Source organism: Dama dama, chromosome 30, assembly GCF_033118175.1.
Source record: "Dama dama isolate Ldn47 chromosome 30, ASM3311817v1, whole genome shotgun sequence".
Taxonomy (NCBI): Eukaryota; Metazoa; Chordata; class Mammalia; order Artiodactyla; family Cervidae; genus Dama; species Dama dama.
Genome location: NC_083710.1, coordinates 52,919,742 through 52,941,846, shown reverse-complemented (window position 1 = coordinate 52,941,846; position 22,105 = coordinate 52,919,742). Strand labels below are relative to the sequence as shown.

The window sequence follows — 22,105 nt, the reverse complement described above, 5'->3', positions numbered from 1 at the left end:
CATAATTCAATAGAAGTGTTGAACAGCTATAACCAAGTTCATGCACACACCTGCAAAAACAGCTGAGTCACACCTGCTGCCGGGCTATCTGCCATTGTAAGGACCCATCTGAAGCAACGTGCAGTATGATTTCTGAGGAGTCAAATGAGAAAAAATATGTGCTAACAATTGATGAAATCTGGGATTTCAGCACCTGACTTAATCAATAAGGTTGACAAAGCAGTCATAACTAGCCCAGGGAATCTTCTAAGACAAGGCGCCACCCTTCTTTCCCTGGAGCTATTGGAGAGGGTCAGTTTCTCTGCACACCTATAACTTATTCATGGCACACCACTATGATTACTGTCTTATATTATTTATCCCAGTAGGAATACGTCCAGCTTTCTTTATGTGTAGAGACCCTGTCATCTGCCTTTAGCCTCTGTTTCATTGCCAAGCAACCATCCTAAAACAGTCTTTTTGCAATTCTTAAGAACATATCAAAACCTAATATAATTTGGCCTCATTTGTTGGCAGTATGGATAAAAAAGTGTACCCCCATAAGAAATCATGACTAGTGTAATATTATCATGTTTCTATAAGCCAGGCATTTAACCTATCAGGTCTCCTTTTTATAATGAGACTCTGTAAGGGCTGATGCTGAAACTCCAATACTTTGGCCACTTGATGCAAAGAACTAACTCATTTGAAAAGACCCTGATGCTGGGAAAGATTGAAGGCGGGAGGAGAAGGGGACGACAGAGAGTGGGATAGTTGGATGGCATCACCAACTCAGTGGACATGAATTTGAGTAAACTCCGGGAGTTGGTGATGGACAGGAATGCCTGGCGTGCTGCAGTCCAGGGGGTCACAAACAGTCGGACCCGACTGAGGGACTGAACTAGCATCGATTTCTAACCAGTCTGCGCCGCCACAAGTGTGCGCTTGCGCAGAAGGCGCTGTGGGCGGCAGACAGGATGAGTCCATGTCTATGGGACAGGTAGGGGGCGGCGGCATCCTGAAGATAATCGCTCCTTCCCTTCACAGGTTATATGCCAAATATTAAAACCTTTTCCTTTACAGCATTTTCTTTATTACTGATCGGCTCCATAAAACTAATGTCTGATTGAGACTAAGGAGACTAATACAAAGATGTTTCTATTCCTCCCCCACGTACCCTGCGTGCTCCGGGCCTCGAGGGGCGGGAAGAGGAAGCGGAAGTGTTTGTGGCTCCTGGGAGCGACCACCTGAGTGGATGGTGGGAGCCCTGAACCGTGTTATGGAGGGTTCCGGTGACCCCCAGTTGGATGCTAAGTCCAAGGTAAGGTCTGGCTTGGAAAGAACTGGGGCAGCGCGCTCCAAAGCAGGAAAGACTGTTGCCTGAATTGTGTTTTCTGCTTCCGTTTCAGGTCACCAACCAGGTGAGTGAGTGGCCATCCAGTCCCGTCCTCCGCCCGGCTCTGCTGGGCTCGGGACGGGCGACTGAACCTGGCCCTTCGCCCGCCGCCGGCAGCCGCGCGCGGGACGATGCCACCGTGAGCCTTCTCTAGTACTCCCTTCTGCCAAGGCCTGTGTCCGCGAGCCCCTGAATTTCATCCCGCCTTCCTGATTGCTCCTTCCACTTTGCTCCTGAGCTTGTAGCCACTAATCTCCCCCAACCACTCCAGCCCAAAGGGTACAGACCAGATACTGTTCTTTATTGGTTAAGCGCCGTTGGTGCGACACTAGATGCACAGTATTTGGGCATGTAATATATACAGAGAAAAAATTGTTAAAATTTACAAAGCACCGCAAACATTTTCTTAGCCGTTAAAAAGCAGTTTGTTGAAGATGAAGAGTTTATTTCTTTAACCTTTCGGTGTTTGTATTTTTTATGCTTGGGATAAGAATTTGAATTTTTAAGTATATCTTAGAACTGTTTCTTTGTTGCAAGAGTTCCTGTCTTGTTTCAACTAATAAACTCTTTTTAGCAAGTAACGTGTAACACTACCCAGAAGAGTAGGAAAACTATAGTATTTTAAACACAGAAGTTACCCAGGACCACAAAAATATAAGAAAAGGCTGAGATAAATAACGAAACCACAGGGACTGAGAGATGTTCTTTGACTGCGCTCTGACATCTGGCTCCAGCTGATCTTGCTGTTGTTTCTGAGGATTCCTGAGAGATTGCTGGAAACTCTTGATTGTAATCAACCCCCTGTCTGGCTTTGCTCAGAGTTATTGCTTAATAACTTTGATTCATTCTGCCATAAATCATCTCAACCATTCTCTTAAATTAAATCATATGTTTGTTTGAGTAAGGCATCCTGAGACTGAAGTATACTGGATTTTCAGTTTCAGTTCAGTTGCTCAGTCGTGTCTGACTCTTTGCGACCCCATGAACTGCAGCACGGCAGGCCTCCCTGTCCATCGCCAACTCCCAGAGTCCACCCAAACCCATGTCCATCAAGTCGGTGATGCCATCCAGCCATCTCATCCTCTGTTGTCCCCTTCTCCTCCTGCCCTCAATCTTTCCCTGCATCAGGGTCTTTTCAAATGAGTCAGCTCTCCACATCAGGTGGCCAAAGTGTTGGAGTTTCAGCTTCAACATCAGTCCTTCCAATGAACACCCAGGACTGATATACTGGATTACGCAGTTTTAAACATTGAACCTTTTTTTGAAGGGAGAGGGTGAAGGGGGAGGTGTGTTTGAAACAACACATTTATTCTTATAGTGCTGGAGATCAGAAGTTCAAAATTATCAAGAGGGAGGGGATATGTGTATAATTATGACTGATTTGCATTGTACGGCAGAAGCACAACCTTGTAAAGCAGTTTTACTCCAATTAAAAAATTTTTAAAAAGCCCAAAATTCGTCTTGTGGAACTAAAGTCAAGGTATCAGCAGGGCTGTGTTTCTTCTGGAAGTTTTAGGGGAGAATCTGTTTCCTTGTCTGTTTCAGCTTCCTGCATTCCTTCCCTGTGGCCTCTTCTTCTATCTTCAAAGTGCATCCTTCCGGCCTCTGCTTCTGTCATCACCTGTCTTTCTGCTTTCATCACCATATTGCCTTTTTTGATGCTGACCCTTCTCTACTTTCTTCTAAAGCCCAGCTGGATAATCCAGAAAAACCCCTCCACATCAAGATCTTTAATTTAGACATATCTACAGAGTCTGTTTTGTTATGTAAAGTAACATATTCACAGGTTTCTGGGAATTGCAAAGTGGACATCTTTGGGGATTGTTATTCAGTCCGCTCCACATCCCTTTCATGCCTTCGTTCACATGTATATGATTGTGCATAGAAAAAGCCAAGATAATTTACAAGTAGACTATTAGAAATGATATTAGAGTTTAGGAAGATGATTTAGTGTTTTTCTGTAGTTCAAACACAAGAGAGTTGAAAAATATTTTTGAAAAGATGTCATTTATAACATTAGTAGGTCAGAAGTGCCTTGCAATAAATCTAACAAAAGATGTTTGAACTTTTATGAATAAAATTATAAAAAGTGACTGACTTCTGGTTTCTGGTCCAGTGTGTAAGGAGTTTAGAAGTCATCACTCTGCTTTAAAATAAGTGAAAAGCTGAACAGACTGAAAAATGAACAGCTCTTCCTGGAATGTCAGAAAAGTGAGGTCACAGGGCAAACTGCTGTGCCTGGAATTGGAGAGACAGGTGAATACAGAGAATCACAGCTTGCCACAACAGAAACCTCCATAAAATCCAGTGCCAGGGTAGGAAAACCTGAACTGTAATTGATGAATTCTTGGGAGGCTCAGTGTAGACAGATGTGAGTTAAAAATCTCAGTTACCCCACCTACCCCGAGTCGTTAGGGGGACCTCACACTTCTGTTTTACCTCCAGGAACCCAAATGGAACATTTTTATTCATAGTTCATGATGTATTTTTTGGTATGTTTTAAAATACAGACAAAATGGTTATGTGTATTTAGTAGTATTGTAAGGGGAAAAATCCTTGACCTAGCAATAAGTCACTTTCTGTTTGTATTATATGCTTTTTCAGTGTACCAGATATAGCTCATTTTTAGGGCTAATACTAGTTTAAGTTCTTTGAGCTGTAATAAAGTGAAGTCGCTCAGTCATGTCCAACTCTTTGCAACCCCGTGGACTGTAGCCTATCAAGCTCCTCCGTCCATGGGATTCTCCAGGCAAGAATACTGGAGTGGGTTGCCATTTCCTTCTCCAATACCTTCTGTCTTTAAATATATCTCACCAGTATAAGAATCAGCAAGATTAATTGGGACCATACGTCCAGTGAGAGTTCACACCCCACATAGAGTCCATCAGCAATCATTCTCTCAATCATTCTCTAAATTTATCTCCCCTTGCTGCCACCATCTTCTTGCGTAGATGTTGTTGTTTAGTCACAAGTCATGTCTAGCTCTTTGTGTCCCTGTGGACTGTAGCCTGCCAGGCTCCTCTGTCCATGGGCTTTCCCAGGCAAAAATAGTTGAGTGGGTTTCCATGTCCTCCTCCGGGGGATCTTCATGACCCAGAGATTGAACCCGTGTCTCCTGTATTGCAGGCGGATTCTGTGCCACTGAGCCACCAGGGAAACCCATAGATACTACATTTGGCTCACAGTGTAGTCTTTTTGTTTTCCTTCTTAAAACTTCCATGTGCTATTCATCGATCTGGAGGGACTTTTGCCGTCTAGACCAGGTCTTTTCCCTTCTTGAAGCCAATTATAAGAGAATTTCTGTCTCACTAGAAAAAAGTCTTCAGTATTTTCCTTGGCCTAAAGGCTCTTCAAAAAATGACTCTTTGTCTCTTCCACACTCTTCTAGCTCATGCCACTCCAGCCTCGTTGTTCCCTGCACATGCTAGGCACGCTTCTCCCGCTGTCCAGAATGCTTCTTTCTCCAGGTATCCATCTGGCTTTTTCCTTCTCTTGACTCAGGTGTCTCTGTATTCAGAAATCATCTCCTCATAGACATCTGCCCAAGGCTCTAACTAAATAGCCTTCCTGGTCACTCTGTCCCTTTATGTGCATTTTAAAAACCTCTTTTGGGACTTTCAGTGATTAAGACTCAGCTCCCACTGCAAGGGGTGCATTTTCCATCCCTGGCTGAGGCACTACGAGACTGCATGCCAGGACGTGTGGCAAAAAAAAAATTTTTTTTCACACAACCATATTGTATATGTATTTGCTTATTGGCTGTCTTCCCTACTAGAATGTAAGTTTCTGAGGTCAGGAACTTTTGTTTTTTATAGTCCCAGTGTCTAGAACATAGTATTGCTATTGTTTCCTAAATACTTCACTGAATATTGGGGCATAGAGACATAGTAACTTGTCCAAAGCCACACGGGTAGAAGGATGCAGAGGTGAAATTCAAACGCAGGTCTGTTGACTTGAGTCTGAACTTGTTAAATTTAACAAACCATCCTATCTTGTCCAGTACCAGGAGGTCTAAGGTTACTCTTTGCTTCACATTCCGATACTTAAAATCATTGTTTTAAACTAATTCATGGTTCCCTTTTATAGATGTCTAATTAGAACTCCTTATCATTGATGAATGATTGTTGCCACATTTTATTGCTTTCCTTCTTGCTAATTTTGTAGTGTAAATCAATAGAAGGGTGTATACTGACACATGACATCTAGTGCCATTTTCCCTCTTCCTATTTATGAGATACGTGTGCAAGCTAAGTTGCTTCAGTCGTGTCTGACTCTTTGTGACCCCATGGATTCTAGCCCACCAGGCTCCTTTGTCCATGGGATGCTCCAGGCAAGAATACTGGAGTGGGTTACCATTCCCTTCTCCAGGGGATCTTCCCAATCCAGGGATTCAACCTGCATCTCTTGAATCTGCTGCACTGGCAAGTGGGTTCTTTACCACTATCATCACCTAACATAATATATATGAGACAGTGGCTTAAATTTTTGTACAGTTTGTGTAGTAATTTATAAAATGCATGACTGTTCTTGTTCTCCTGTATATTGTATTGGGAGCTACAAGTCACATGAGGATGTGTGAACTCCCCTCAGGGACCTACAGTCTGGTAGATGGAGGGGGAGAGAGACAGATTCACAGATGAGCGCTTTTCAAGACAGAATGTTCTAAGTGCTGCGGTGTAAAAAGTGACATGAACATTCGTAGAAAGGCTGAGTAAACCATGAAGGACTTCACAGAGCAGGGAAAACTGGGAGGCATTTTGAATTTTAGATAGACGTTTGAGAGTTGTATTCTAGAGGAATAGGCAGCATGAAAAAAGTGTAAAGACTGAAAGATAACGTAAAGAAAGGATGTGGTCCAGCTTGAGCATGAAAGTGATTTGGGACCATACTGTGAGGGGACTTAACTGCTAAGGGAAGGGTTGTAACTAGTTCCCAAGGCAGTAGGGTTTTGACCTGTGATGCTAGATTAGGTTCATTTATAAGTAGTGTTTAGAGTCTCCTCTGGGTTGGAGCTGAGAAAGACCAAATGCAAGAAACTGATTAGGAGGCCGCAGTAAAATTGAAGGCAAGCTTGGTTTTTTTTTAAGTCATTTGTTTATCTCATTTTTGGCTGCTCTTGAGTCTTCGTTGCTGTATGCAGGCTTTCTCTAGTTGTTGCGAGTGGGGGCTACTCCAACTTGCGGTGCACAGGCTTCTCATTGCGGTGGCATCTCTTGTGGAGCACGGGCTCTAGGCACACAGATTTCAGTAGTTGTGGCTCGTGGTCGTTAGAGTGTGGGCTTCAGTCGTTGTGCACAGGCTCAGTTGCCCCATGGCTTGTGGGATCTTCTCCGACCAGGGATTGCAGCTGTGTCCCCTGCATTGGCAGGTGGTGTCTCAACCACCGGACCACCAGGGAAGTCTGAAGGCGGGCTTTTTAAAAGACTTTGTAATGGTGAGATTGGGAAGGAGGGAGTAAATGTCAGTGGCATTGACTGAAATCACATCTTGAATACCTAGGAATTCGTAAATGTTTTGTGTTGCAGAGAGAGAAAAATCAAAGTTAACTGAAGTTTCAAACCTGAGCCACTTGGAAAATAGGTCATTAAAACATTGTTTTAATTATTTGTATTTGCTACAGGTTCTATAAATGAATAGAGTTCAGATTAGCTAGTTTTGAGAATTCATTTTTGATAAATCATCATATATCTTAGTAAGTTTATTAACAAAGCTATTTTCAGCTAGTTGTGTTTGCTCTGTTTGAGGTATCTGTCACCGCATGACAAACCACCCCAAACTTAGTGACTTAAAACAGCTGTTTAATTGTTTCTCATGAGTCTGTGGGTTAACTGGGCTTAGCTGGGTGGTGGTTTCTACGCCCTCTCAGGTCAGCTGGGACTTCAGTCATCCAGGAGCCTAACTGGGCAGGAAGTGAAGAGGTCTCACTCTCGTGCTAGTCACGACCTGGCCTGAGAGCTCAGTTGGAGCTGATCATAGGCGTGATTTGGTTCTTCCTCATGTGGCTGCTCACATCATGGTGGCTGGGTTCCAAGTGGGTAGGTCCCAAGATCCAGCATCCCATGAAGAAGGAAGCACACGCTTCCAGTTCTCCTAAGGCTCAGGCTCACAGGTTCCAGCGCACCTCTTCTGCCACATTCTACTTGTCAGAACAAGCACAGGGACGGCTCAGATCTGTGCAGGGAGAAAATAAGGCCCCCTTCTTGATGTGAGGAGTGACGTGTACTTACAGAGGGGAGTGGAATTAGTTGTTGGAAACTGTCTTTGGAGATCACTTACCATATACCCCTGAATCTCTAAGTGTATTAGTTCAACAGATAACTTATTTGAACATTCAGTTTGTATCTGATCAGATAATGTTATAGTAGATTCAGTAGTAACTAGATTGATAAGGCCATTTCCCCCTATGGGGACATAGGGGATGAACCATAATTAACATGATTTTAGAAACTGTTCTAAAGGCTTCCCTGGTGCTTAGCAGTAAAGAATCCGCCTGCCAATGTAGGAGACCCAGATTCAGTGCCTGGGTCAGGAAGATCCCCAGGAAAAGGAAATGGCAACCCACTACAATATTCTTGCCTGAGATATTCCACGGACAGAGGAGCCTGGCGGGCTAACAGTCCATGGGGTCACAAAGAGTTGGACACGATTTAGCAGCTAAACAAAATCAGTAAGTCCTATGAAGAAAATCAAAGCATGGATGAAGGTGCTGCTGAGCACGATGAGAAAGGCTTAGCAAACATTGTCTACTTAGACTGGAGCTAATAATATTCACAGGTGGCTAGTGGCTACTGTATTGGACAGTTCAGATCTAGCATTTAGAAGATGCTAAACATTCTTGCCCCATCCCAGACCTGTCTGCTTTTCTTTACCTATTAGAACTTCATGTAATTCTGAATCATTGTCTTGTTGCAGCTAAATATTGATAGAATGAAGAGGGCTGGGATATGAAATCAGACAAATTTGGATTTGAATACCAGCTCCATTAGTTTTGTATCCTTGGATGAGTTGCTTAACCAATCTTCTCCTTATAGTACTTTAGAAAGCAATTAATGTGTACAGAATACTTTCCATTTGAAAACTTTCATTTAAAAAAGGAGAGAACATTTAAGTGTGTATTTTGTGATTCTGGCTATAAAACTTGCATACAAAAACTGGGAATGAGGATACAGGAATATGACAATAGTTTTTCAGATGACAGAGTTTTGCATGATTATTTTTTAATTGTTCTCCTAGGTTGTGTTTTGAAAAATAAAAGTTAAATTTAAACTTAAATGGTCTTAAAATTTTTTTCTTTGTACACAGTTTTGTGATGTTTTTATGTTACTGATAACTTCAGCCATAATTTCTTGTTCAGTTGCTAAGTTGTGTCCAACTCTTTGTGACCTCATGTATTGCAGCATGCTGGGCCTCCCTGTTCTTCATTATCTCCTGGAGTTTCCTCAAACTCATGCCCATTGAGTTGGTGATGGCATCCAACCATCTCATCCTCTGTCAACCCCTTCTCCTCTCGCCCTCAGTCTTTTCCCAGCATCAGGGTCTTTTCCAGTGAGTTGGCTCTTTGTGCAAGGTGGCCAAAGCACTGGAGCTTCAGCTTCAGCATCAGTCCTTCCAATGAATATTCAGGGTTGATTTCCTTTAGGATTGACTGGCTTGATTTCCTTGCTGTCCAAGGGACTCTCAAGCATTTTCTCCAGCATCTCAATTCAAAAGCATCAATTCTTCGATGCTCAGCCTTCTTTATTGTCCAGCTCTCACATCCATACATGACTACTGGAAAAACCATAGCTTTGACTATATGGTCCTTTGTAGGCAAAATGATGTCTCTCCTTTTGAATATTTGAATATGCTAAGTTTGTTATAGCTTTTCTTCCAAGGAGCAAGTGTCTTTGTTTTTTTTTTTTTTTTCTTTTCATTTTTATTTTTTTTTATTTTTTGTTTTTTCTTTTTTTTTCTCAAGTGTCTTTGAATTTCATGGCTGAGGTCACCATCCGCAGTGATTTTGGAGCCCAAGAAAAGAAAATCTGCCACTGTTTTCATTTTTTCCTCACCTGTTTACCATGAAGTCATGGGATCAGATACCATGATCTTCGTTTTTTGAATGTTGAGATATAAGCCAGCTTGTCAACTAATTTTAGTGTGACAGACTACAGCTAATTTCTTTGTTTACCTTTTTATCTATACTTGCATCTTGATTGTTTTTTTTTCTTTGTAATCATGTTACTTGTGGATATTCTCTCTTTTTTTTTTTAATATTTTACTACTGGGTTTTTCTGTATTTTTTCTTTTAAGATCATTTCCTTCATTCTATAAGAAATTTGAACTATATTGCTTTATTTTTAATATTCTCCATAGCCCTGTTTTTTGTTTTTTTTATTCTTTTGAAAATCACTGCAGCTAATTCCTATTTAAGGCTTAACCACTCTTATTACAAGTCTTGTTTTTAATTTGCATGTAAATATTCAGCTTAGAATTTGGGAAATTGTCATCCCATAAACTTAATCCCAGCTGTTTTCCCCATGTAAAAAGTTCTTTTCCCCACAGTAAATGACAGCTCTCCCTATTTTCCTATCTGCCAGTTCCACCATTGTAATGGTCAGTGAATTCCAACATTGTGTTCTTTAATTGCTGTTCTGCTTGAAATGTTCTGGATAATCCAGAGTTTTATTTCAGACTTTTCAATATTTTACTCTATCATTTTGTTGTGGACAGTAAAAATATAACTTCTTGCATCAATGAGTTGTATGGCCAAATACATTTAAAAAATGATTGGTTAGGTTTCTGAATGTCACCATCTAACTGATATAAAATGATATCTCTAATCATGAACTCCTTTGAAGTCTGTTCTGGAATTTCTAGCCGCTTAGCGAACATTCCTATTTAGATAGTCCTTACCCCTTTTTTTTTGTTAATTTTATTAGAGGATGGTTGATTTACAATATTGTGTTTTGGATGTATAGCAAAGTGATTAAGTTATATATACGTATATTCATTGTTTTTTAGATTCTTTTCTCATATAGATTTTAATTATTACTTTTTGATAATACTTTTAGACTTAAAATATAAAAAGTCCTGGTTCCTATATGATATATTCTCCTAGCATTCAGGCTCAAACTTTTATAGTTGTGTTTGATACCTCCCTTAACCCTGCAGACAATCATCAAGACCTGTCAAGTCAGTCTTTTATTGATAAGCTTAATCCTACTTGTCACCACTGTAGTCCCAGTACAGAAAACCTTGAACCTGGATTACTGTGTTCTGCTGCCACCAGATGAATATTTTTAAATCAGTCCTTTCATACTGTTCCTCTGTACTCAGAAACTTTTAGTGAGTACCCATTGCCAATTGAAAAAGTTTAAATGACTGACATGATAATGTTTTTCATAATAAGATAAAATACAGTTGACTGTTGAACAGTATAGGGATTAGTCAATATGTAATTTATAGTTGGTCCTCCATATCCTGGGTTCCTCTGCCTATATGTGGATTCAACCAGCTGCAGACCGTGTAGTACTCTGCTATTTACTATTAAAAAGCATCTGTGTGTAAGTGGATCCCTGCATTCAAACCCACATTTTTAAAAAGTCAACTCTAAATGAGAGTATTTTGAAAACTTTTGAAAACTTGTACAATTTTGCAAAAAGTTACGGCTTCTTGATTCTTGAACTTTTGTCAGCTTTATTTTCCATACTTTCTTATAAGAACCTTTCACTTGAAGACAGATAATGCTCTGCCCCTTAGCCAGATATCAACTGTCTTCATCTCTAGTTGGTTCAGCTTAATATTTACCAAGCATTAGATCTTTGCTCAATGTATATTTAAGGAATATATAAAACATTTTTTCCCTCTCATTTTCAGTTCTGTTATTCTTCAAACCTGAACTTTATCCCCACTAATGCTTTCCTTTCAATAAAATTTTCCTTTCAACCAGAAATGTGGAGCTCACTGACATATCCTCCCCTTCTTCTGCTACATGTGGAAGGTAACATATATACCAAAACATACATAACATATGAATTGTTTAATGAATAATTTTACTTTTTCTAGTTGTATTGAGATATAATTGAAATACAGCTCTGCATAATGACTTGACATACATATACTGCAGGATGATTACCACAGTATATTTAATTAACCTCCATCTCCTCAAATAGTTACCAAAAAAATGAGTAATTTAAAGGTGAACATCTGTGTAATTACAATCAAAATGCAAGAAATACAACAGTACCACTACCTTTCCCTGGTGGTCAGAGGTAAAGAATCCCCTTGCAGTGCAGATGAGGGTTCGATCCCTGGGTCAGGAAGATGCCTTGGAGAAGGGAATGGCTGGAGAAGGGAATGGCAGTCCACTCCAGGATTCTTGCCTGGGAAATCCAATGGACAAAGGAGCCTGGCGGGCTACTGTCCATGGGATCGCAGGAGTCGGTCATAGCTTAGTGACTAAACCACTGCCACACAGTACCCTAGAAGCTCACCATATGCCCCTCGCCAATCAAATATTCTCCACTTTCCTCCCTGGAGGTAATGATTATCCTTTTGTGATCTTCATAGTCTTGCTTTTTTCCATTGTTTTGCCATCTGTGTACACATCTGTAAAAAATCATATTTCCTTTTTTTCAAGTTTTAAGTGAATGGAATAATTAAATTTTTTTTTTTCAAGAAGAAATTTATTATTTAATAAAATTTGAAGGTCTGAGTGTAAAAACAAATTCTTTTGGCACACATTAAAATAATCATTGAAGTAAAATGATTCTCCATCTATCACCTAAAATTAACTCATATACCCCCAGTTTACATACCCTAGTAAGACAGTACTAGACATTTTGTAGCTGAATTAGAAGACATCTTCCCAACTCCAGATCCAGTGTTCCCAGTCTGTTCCTGCTCTCATCTTGTTGCTGCTGCTGCTAAGTCACTTGAGTCGTGTCCGACTCTGTGCAACCCCATAGACGGCAGCCCACCAGGCTCCCCCGTCCCTGGGATTTTCCAGGCAAGAATACTGGAGTGGGGTGCCATTGCCTTCTCCATCTAATTAAATTTTTGACTTGTCTCTTTCAAGATTTTTTGTGTTAAGGGTAGCTGAAGTTCATTCATTTTCACCTCTGTGCAGCATTTTATTTATTTCTGGTGAACATCTGAGTTATCTGTAGTTTAGGGCTATTTTGAATATAACTTCTGAGAACTTCATTATATAAGTATCTTGTTTTTCTAGGTTTTATCCCTAGTAATTGACTCACTGAATCTCTGGACATGTGTAACTTCAGTTTAAGTGAAGCTAATTTTCTGAAAGACTGGCCCAGTTTAGACTACCATCAGTGCACTGTGACATCCTTCCATGCCAGTTTTAGAATCGTCAAAATTGTGCTATTTTGGTGGGTGTGTAGTGATATCTCTTTGTGGTTTAAATGTGCATTTTCCTGTTTCCTTTCCATATATTTATCAGCTTGTAGTTCTTTTCTTGTCTACCCATTATCCTTTCTCTATTTTTGTGTGGGAAACTTTTATTTAAAAAGGACCTGTACAGTCTTTTTACTTATCAAAAGATGTTAACCTTTTATCAAGACCAGCCTGGCCTTCATACTGCAGCTGATTTTGTCTAAAGCCAGTCTGAAGATGGGAGGAAAGTTTGGTCCTTATACTAAACCCACCTTTTATAAAAAGTAAAGCTGTTTGCCCAGTAAGCATTCATTTGGTCGTAAAAGGTATTGGTCAATAGGTATTTTTGGTAAATGCCTACTGCGTCCTACCTATCTGCCTAAGCTTTGGGTACAAGATACAAAATTTTCTTCCGTATACTGTCTTAAGGTTTGAGCTCTGTATTAAGGGCTGCATTTATCCAGTCCTGTTTTATGTCATGGAAACACTGAGCAATCAGAAAAGAATTAGCTGGAAAGTATTGAGACAACCAGTAGTCAATAAGCATGTAATCTTTGGAGTCAAAAGACTTTGGTTTCAGCTATGAGTCCAGAAATGTGTGACCTTGTGCATATTATGTCAGCTCTCTGAAATTCAGTTTTATCATCTGCAAAATGGAAATAATAGTCTGTAATGTTATGATGATTCAGTGTGGCATTTAATGCATGTAAACTGCCTAGCATGTCACCTGACAGGTATCCGTCAGCAGTGATGAAATCTAAAACCACCTTCCCCAGTATTTACGATAGTGTAAGGTTTCAGGTCAAGGACTGAGATGAGGAAGGAAACTGGAATGGTTCTCATGTGTGCCTCAGTCAAATATGAAGATGGTATATAACTCATGTTCCATTTTAGGACTTTCGGGTTGTGAAATGCAGGAAGGACATATGTGGAACAGGAAAATGAGATAAGAGATGATTCAAAAGTCCCCTTAAGGACAGAAGCAAACTGAAAAAACAAAGGAAAATGATATTGACACATTTACCTCCATTACGCATCTGGTGGAAAATTTTGTTTTTGTGTTTTCCCTTCTGTAATCATGACAGTGTTGTTGTTTTCCAACCCTGTTTGTGTCCCTTTGCCTCTCTCCATGTTCATTTGATTATTATCCCCCTAACAATATTAAGTTGAAGACATTTTGTTTTATTATGATTGGCCTTGAAGTTAAAACTTGAATTCGAGAGCAGTAAATTTGAATAAATACCTGCATTCAGGGCAATGTTATAACTGGTGTATTATTGTGAATTCTTTCATTACAGCTCATAGATTTTCAGTGGAAGCTGGGTATGGCTGTGAGCTCTGACAGTTGCAGATCTCTTAAGTATCCTTATGTTGCAGTGATGCTGAAAGTGGCAGATCATTCAGGCCAAGTGAAGAACAAGTCCTTTGAAATGACAATCCCACAGTTTCAGGTTTGTGATATAACTCATTCAGTTTTAGCTATTATTCTATAACTACTGCTTAAAAAGATACATAAAATCATTTTTAAGAGAAAATTTAAAATTTTTATTTGCAATTTTGAGTGCTTTACATTTATTTACATTATTATTGTATGTGTATACACATACAAAAGATCTCAATTTGTTTTATTTGGGAATTATTAATATATTATTTTCAATATAATATGTTGAATTTGTATACTTTGACACTCCATCACTTCCGTAGTACTCATCTGTGAGTGTATTTAAGAAATTTGCATCTTTTCTAGCAGGGTATTTACTTTGTATTTAACTGTTTTATTCTTCTTAGGCTTAATATTCAAGAATGATGAAGCTAAATGAATCTTACCTTTGAACAGTATTGACCTTGGATTTTCTGACTAATAATGTTTACTAAATGCAGATCAGACCACTAGTACTAGTACTTGATAGCTAATTTTATCCGCTAGGGTTTTGAGTAACTTAGTAGTTTATATTTAGAATCAAGTTGTATATATTATTATTATTTATAGTGCGTGTGTGCACACGCATACTCAGTTGCTCAGATGTGTCCAATTCTCTGGGGGCCCGTGGAGTAAAGCCCACCAGGCTCCTCTGTCCATGGAATTATCCAGGCAAGAATACTGGAGTGGATTGCCATTTCATCCCCCAGGGGATCTTCCTGACCCAGGGATCAAACCTGTAACTGTTGAGTCTCTTGCATTGGCAGGCAGATTCTTTATCACTGCACCACCTGGGAAGCCCATTATATATATTATTATTCTACTTCTTTTCTGTAAGCAAGAAAGGGAGAAAGAAGGTAGATGAGAGATCAAATTTTCTTCAGTGTACATACAGGGAAATGCTTTGTTTTTGGCTAATTTAACTGACCTTAGAGTTTTGTTTTTGTTTGTTCATTTTGATACCTGTGGTGAGCGAATAGATAGGAATTCTTACTTACAGCTCTTCCTACTCTAAAAAAGTCAAATAATCTAAGAAAGGCCACCATGATGAATGAAATGGAAATGAGAATTCTTTATAAAACTGAAAATATATTGTCGCAGACTTCTTTTTTTCCTCCTTAATATATATATTTTATTGAAGTATGGTTGACTTACAGTGTTTTAGGTGCACAGCAGGTGATTCAGTTATACATATACAGATATTATTTTTGAGATTATTTTCCATTATAGGTTATTACAAGATATGGACTATTGTTCCCTGTGCTATATGGTGTACCTTTGTTGCTTGTTGTATATCTGCTATTTCTTTTAAATTAGAAATCTAGCATTCTATTCATACAAAATCAAGTGGAATCAAAATGTCATAATTTTTTAGTTAGACAAAATTTATGTTTTCTAAAATATATATATATTACACATACTATATATATATACACACACATATATATGTATACGAAAGCTTTTCTACTACACTTGAGCTTGAGAAGGAACTTAAAAAAAAAAGAGAAAAGTTGAAGACATTGGAAAACAGAAACTAAGTGAAATGGGAGCACTGAATATGGAATAGAAAAAAATGGAACAAACTAGATAAAAATAAAAGATCATCATATAGTCCAGTTGTTTTTAAACATGGCTGCTCATTAGAAACATATCTAGGGTTTTGAAGAAAAAAAGTAGTACCTGGGCATTTGTATTTTTTACCAAATTCCAAGATAATTCTCACATGCATCTGGATTTTAAAAAGTGATTACGAGTTTTTCTATTAAATAACAATTTTGGTGATACAGAATTCTATTATTTTTCTGTTGACCAATCATGATACAGTGGTTTTAAGTGAGTAATAATTACATAATCACAATAGTAAAAGATGTTTATCAGTTTTCACAATCAATAGCCAGACAAAAAATAATAATTACAGTTGCAAGCCATAATGGGAACATGATTAACCTAACAGTATAAAATAATTACATACAAATTGGGGGGTCAAGGAGAGTGATGTAGTAAGTCGAAATGCGTACATGCATATGTTTTCATCTGCCTGGCCAGTCTGTGTCTTTTGGTTGGTGCATTCAATCCATTTACATTTAAGGTAATTATCGGTATGTATGATCCTATTTCCATTTTCTTTTAGGTGTATTTTCTGTAGGTTTTTCCCTTCTCTTGTGTTTCCTGTCTGGAGAAGTTCCTTTAGCATGTAAAGATGGTTTGGTGGTGCTGAATCTCTTAACCCTTGCTTGTCTGGAAAGCTTTTGACTTCTCCATCGTATCTGAAGGAGAGTCTTGCTGGGTGGAGTATCCTTGGCTGTAGGTTCTTCCCTTTCATCACTTTTAATACTTCGTGCCCTTTCTCTTCCGGCTTGTAGAGTTTCTGTTGAGAAATCAGCTGACAACCTGATGGGAGTTCCCCTGTATGTTGCGTGTCGTTTTTCCCTTGTTGCTTTTAATATTTTATCTTTGTCAGTTTAATAACTGTGTGTCTTGGGGTGTTCCTCCTTGGGTTCATCCTGCCTGGGACTCTCTGCTTTTCCTGGACTTGGTTGATTATTTCCTTTCCCATCTTAGAGAAGTTTTCAGCTATTATTTCTTCAAATATTTTCCCAAGTCTTTTCCCTCTCCTCCTTCTGAGACCACTGTAATGTGAATGTTGGTGCTTTAATGTTGTCCCAGAGGTCTCTTAGGCTGTCTTCATTTTTTTTCTTTTTTTTCGTTCTTTTTCTATATTCTGTTCTGTGGTAGTGATTTCTACCATTTTGTCCCTCAGATCATTTATCCGTTCTTCTGCCTCCATTATTCTGCTATTGATTCCTTCTAGTGTATTGTTCATCTCTGTTTGTTTGTTCTTTAATTCTTCTAGATCTTTGGTAAACACTTCTTGGATTTTCTCTGTTCTGTTTCTGAGATCCTGGATCATCTTCAATATGGTTATTCTGAATTCTTTTTCTAGAAAGTTGCTTATCTCTACTTCATTTAATTGTTTTGGGGGATTTTATCACGTCCCTTCATCTGGGTTATAACTGTGCTTTTTCATCGTGATTAACTTTCTGTAATGTGGTTTTTGTCCTAGTCACCGTGGGACTGTGGTGCTTCTTGCTTCGTCTGTCTGCCCTCTGGTGGATGAGGCTAAGAGGCATCTATAAGCTTCCTGATGGGAGGGAGAAGGTGGGAAAAACTAGGTCTTGCTCTGGTGGTCAGGGCCTTGCTCAGTAAATCTTTAATCCAATTTTCTGCTGATGGGTGGAGTTGCACTCCCTCCCTGTTAGTCATTTGGCCGGAGGTGAGCCAGCCCTGGGGTCTGTGGGCTCTATGGTTGGGTTAATGGCCGCCTCCAAGAGGGCTTATGCCAAGGGGGACCTTCCAGGGCTGCTGCTACCAGTGCCTCCATCCCTGTGGCGAGCAGTTGCCAACCCGTGCGTCCACAGAAGGCCCTCTGAGACTCGCGGGTAGTTTTGGTTCAGTCTCCTGTGGGTTTGCTGCTCCTTTCCTCTGGGTCTTGGTGTGTGGAAGATTTGTTTGTGCCCTCCAAGACTGGAGTCTCTGTTTTCTCCATTCTTATGGAAGTCCTAAAATTAAATCCCGCTGGCCTTCAAGGTCAGATTCCCTGGGAATTCCTAGTCCCTTTGTCAGATCCCCAGGCTGGAAACCCTGATGTGGGGCTCAGAACCTCCACAAGTGGGAGAACCTCTTTGGTATTATTGTTCTCCAGTTTCTGGGTTGCCTACTTGGTGGGTATGGGATTTAATTTTATTGTGATTGTGCCCCTCCCTCTGCCGTGGCTTCTTGCCTCTGGATGTGGGGTATTGTTTTTTGGTGCGTTCCAGCGTCCTCCTGTTGAAGGCTAATATTGTTGAACAGCTGGTTGCAATTTTGGTGCTTTTGCAAGAGGAGATGAGTGCACATCCTTCTACTCCACCATCTTGAACTGGAACCCCAGACTTCTTTTTTAAGAAAAGCTCCTCATATACCACTCAAAGATGCTTTTTTGTAATTTATTTATTTTTGTTGTTGCTCGGGCATTTCTCTATTTGCAGCAAGCAGGGGCTAGATGCAGTACATGGGCTTCTCTTGTTATGGAGGACAGGCACATGGGCTTCAGTGGTTGTGACACTCGGCCTTAGTTGCTCCAAGGCATGTGGGATCTCCCTGGACCAGGTATCCAACCCATGACTCCTGCATTGGCAGGCAGATTCTTTATCACTGAGCCACAAGGGAAAGCCCTCTGGGATGCTTTTGATTTCTTTTACAAACTGTATTTTCCCCCAGCTTCATTGAGGTAAAATTGACAGAAATTATATACACATAAGGTATACTATGTGATGTTTGGGTGTATGTTTATATTATGAAAAGATCCCCACTGTCAAGACTAATTAACATATCCATCATCTCACGTAGTTAACCTTTTGTGTGTGTGTGGTAAAAACTTGAAATCTCTTCTCCAGCAGATTTCAAGTATGTAATACATTATTATATTATTAACTGTGGCCAGTACCTATGCCTTGGGTCTCCAGAGCTTACTTACCTTGTAACTGAAAAGTTCTGCCTCTTGACCAGCATTTCCTCATGTCCTCTACCTTCCCAGCCTTGGTAACTGCTATCTACTCTCTGTTACCATGAATCCCACTTTTTTTAGATTCCACATATAAGTAAGATCATGCAGTATTTGTCTTTCTGTGTCTGGCTTATTTTACTTAGCAAATTGTCCTCCAGGTTCACCCATATTGTCAAAAAATAGCACAACTGCCTTCTTTTCAAAGAATGAATAGTACTGTGTGTATATATATATATATATATATATATACACACACACACACACCACATTTTCTTTATCCATTCATCTGTCAGGAGACACTTGGGTTGTTTCCATACCTTGGCTATTGTGAGTAATGTTGCATTGAATATGAGAGTGCAGCTATCTTTTTGAGGTAGTGATTTTAAGGATTTTCTTTCCTTTTAATTTCTTTCTCTTAGAACTGATATGTCCATTAGATCAAAAAAGTGTCATGTTTCAACACTATTCATGTGAAGTGGTGTCTTGGAAGCAATTAAGACTAGGTTGAAAAGAAATAAATGCAGTGTGTTGTGATATATGAGTAGCCTTCAGCTGAATATAAAGGCCAAATCCACTTCAAAAAGGAATACAGGTTTCAGTCCTTTTGTAATTTATAATACTGGCCTAATTCTTATTTTTCTTTGCTGCATTTTTGCTTCCAGATTCCACCTCTTAAAATTTTCTCAGGAAAAAGATCACAAATGGGACAGCTCTTTTAAAGTTAGTTCTTACATGGCTGATAGCTAACCAGGCAGTCAGAGCCTGTTAGTCCCATTACAGAACTAAGGATGAAGGAACATTCTCTGAGCTTTTCATTAATATCTTTCTAGTAGCTGAAATTATGATCATCAGTATATGTTTTTGAACAAATGTTTACTTCCTCCTTCATAATAAATTTACACATGAATTAAAATACAGATACTCTTTTAAGAAGCAAAATAGATAATTAAGTCCAAAGAAGAGGGAAAATAGGATATAAATCCAGGTGGCGCTAGTGGTAAAGAATCCTCGTGCTAATGCTGGAGACGCAAGAGATGCTGGTTCCATCCCTGAGTCAGAAAGATCCCCTGAAGAAGGAAACAGCAATCCACTCCAGTATCCTTGCCTGGAAAATCCTATGGACAGAGGAGCCTGGCAGGCCCCAGTCCATGTGATTGCAAATAGTCAGACACGACTGAGCACACACGCTTATAAGCTGCTATCAATGTAGGGTCTCTCTTATTGTAACTGACAGGACAGCCTCTATCAATCACCCTGAAATGCAGTCTTTCACTAAATTAAAACTGGTTCAAAACCTGGGACCCAATGTGTCATTTTTTAAAAGTCTTTATTGTCTATGACAGCGCTGGACATTTAATAAATCTTTCTGGTGTGGTCTCAAAGAACTTTGTTGGATGCTTTCAGAAAGTTTATTTATGAGCTAATTATTCAGTCCTACAGTAGTATTTTTGCTTGCACCAGATTACACCTTTTGCTTCTTATGGTAACCTTCGAATAATAATAGTTGAGGATTTAACATTAAAATGCAGACTTAAGTTATAGACCCTCCGCTGGACAGACATAATTAAAAAAACTAAAGAATCCTCTAAAAGCAAAATTAATGTTGTTTCCCCCTTTCTCCTCAGAATTTCTACAGACAATTCAAGGAAATTGCTGCAATTATTGAAACTGTGTGAAAACTGATTCTAAACCGAAAATAATCTAAAATCATGGACTTCACGTTCTGCAACAAAGCTGCTTAAGGATCGAATGATATTTATTGAATGAAAATTATACTTTTGGTTTTCTACTTTTTTAAATAATAATAAAAAAAATCAGACAAACAGGAATTACAAAGTGGTGATTGATGCACAGCTTTGTGAATGTACCAAGAACCACTGATTTGGATAGTTTAAAGGGTAAATTCTGTGGTATATGAATTATATCTTAATAAAAAAATAAATCAAACAGTTGAATAATAGTAAAAGTAACACATTTATGTATTAAACCAACAGTTTTAAAAATTGCTCGTAGTGTTACCCATTTTATAAACAAGCTCTTACATAGATGCCTTTATATACAGTCTTATATATAAAGTATATATAAATGGAAAAAGTAGTATTTGATTAGGATAATGTTACTTTACAAATTCAGCTTTATAACATTCACTTGCTATGAAAGCAGTTAGTGAGAAGAGTGAGGCTGCTGCTTCTCAAAAATTTGGAATCAAGTTAGGATTGGCCATTGCTCCCTTGTATTAGCCAAGCATTCAGATGTTTCTGTTATTAATATTGTAGAAAGTTCAAGTATATGCAGACATAGAAAGGTAAATTTTATTAAGAATTTATATACAAATGAGTTGACCTGGTAACACAGATTATTGTGTTAGGTGATCTTTTGAATTTGGATTTGTAAACCAGTTAACATATTTTATAAAACCACAGCAGTCAACACTATATGGCATTGCTCAATTAAACAGATCACTGGAATAGACTATGTGGCCTAGAAATAGATCAAGATATTTGAGACAAAGATGGTATTTCAGTTGGATGAGAAAACAATTTAATAAATGATACTAGCAGTTACAGCACATACAAAAGTAAATTTCAGATGAGTTAACAATTTAACTATAAAATATAAAAATTAGAAGTGTTATAGAATATTTATGTTAACTAATGATTGGGAAGACAGCAATTCCACAACTGTAATATGAAACAAATATATTTGAAATTTAAGAATTAAAAAATCATATGTGAGAAAAAAATGGGTCCTAAGCAAAAATAAAAGACCTGCTGTGTTGATGTGTAAGTTAGCTCCTAGTCTATAAACAAATTGCTTTAAATATTTGAAGTAAGAAGAGATTTTTATATAAGAAATGAGATGTTCACTTAACTGTCAGAAAGACTGAGGGAATGAGGAGAAATTGTTGCTGGCTTTTAGAAAATCCAGTAGTGCAGGAACTTCAGGGAAAGCCCCTGCCAGTAATCTGCACAGTGCAGGATGTCACCTGGAAGCCACTACACAGGCCATTTCTGCCATCTGTCAGCATGTTCGAATGAAATAAAGGCTGCCTGCTTTCTTCACTCTTCTAGTTTCAGTGAGAGTGCCTCTGATTGATGGAAGTTAAACCAGGATCCCGTTCAATTGAGTTTCTAGTCTTTCAGCGCCTTTGGAAGGGAGATGTAGAAAAGCAACAATGGTGCTGAGTATTTGTACTCCGCTGACAGGAGTTATGGTCTGTTTCGCAAAGTGATATAGACACACACGTTATGTAGAAATTTTGCAACTTAGAAATTGCAGTTGAGAAATACAACCTTTGGAATAAAGCCACTAATCTATATAAAAACATTTGCAAATTTGGCTAAATGTTCACCCAGTTCCAGTTTGGGCACACAGGAAGGCTGCATTTTCC

General features: G+C 38.9%; 1 protein-coding gene across 2 annotated transcripts; it reads left to right on the top strand.

The window, feature by feature from the left end:
• The first annotated feature begins 1,164 nt into the window (after positions 1 to 1,164).
• On the top strand, positions 1,165 to 21,784 carry COMMD6 (COMM domain containing 6). Of its 2 annotated transcripts, XM_061133869.1 has the most exons (4): positions 1,165 to 1,300; positions 1,389 to 1,514; positions 14,047 to 14,199; positions 20,340 to 21,784. In XM_061133869.1, the coding sequence occupies exons 1-4, from the start codon at positions 1,235 to 1,237 to the stop codon at positions 20,388 to 20,390; spliced, it is 396 nt and encodes a 131-aa protein (XP_060989852.1). In that variant the 5' UTR covers positions 1,165 to 1,234; the 3' UTR covers positions 20,391 to 21,784. The 2 variants fall into 2 exon arrangements, with proteins under 2 accessions (XP_060989852.1, XP_060989853.1); XM_061133870.1 differs by lacking the exon at positions 1,165 to 1,300 and having other exon boundaries at positions 1,389 to 1,654.
• The last annotated feature ends 321 nt before the right edge of the window (positions 21,785 to 22,105 follow it).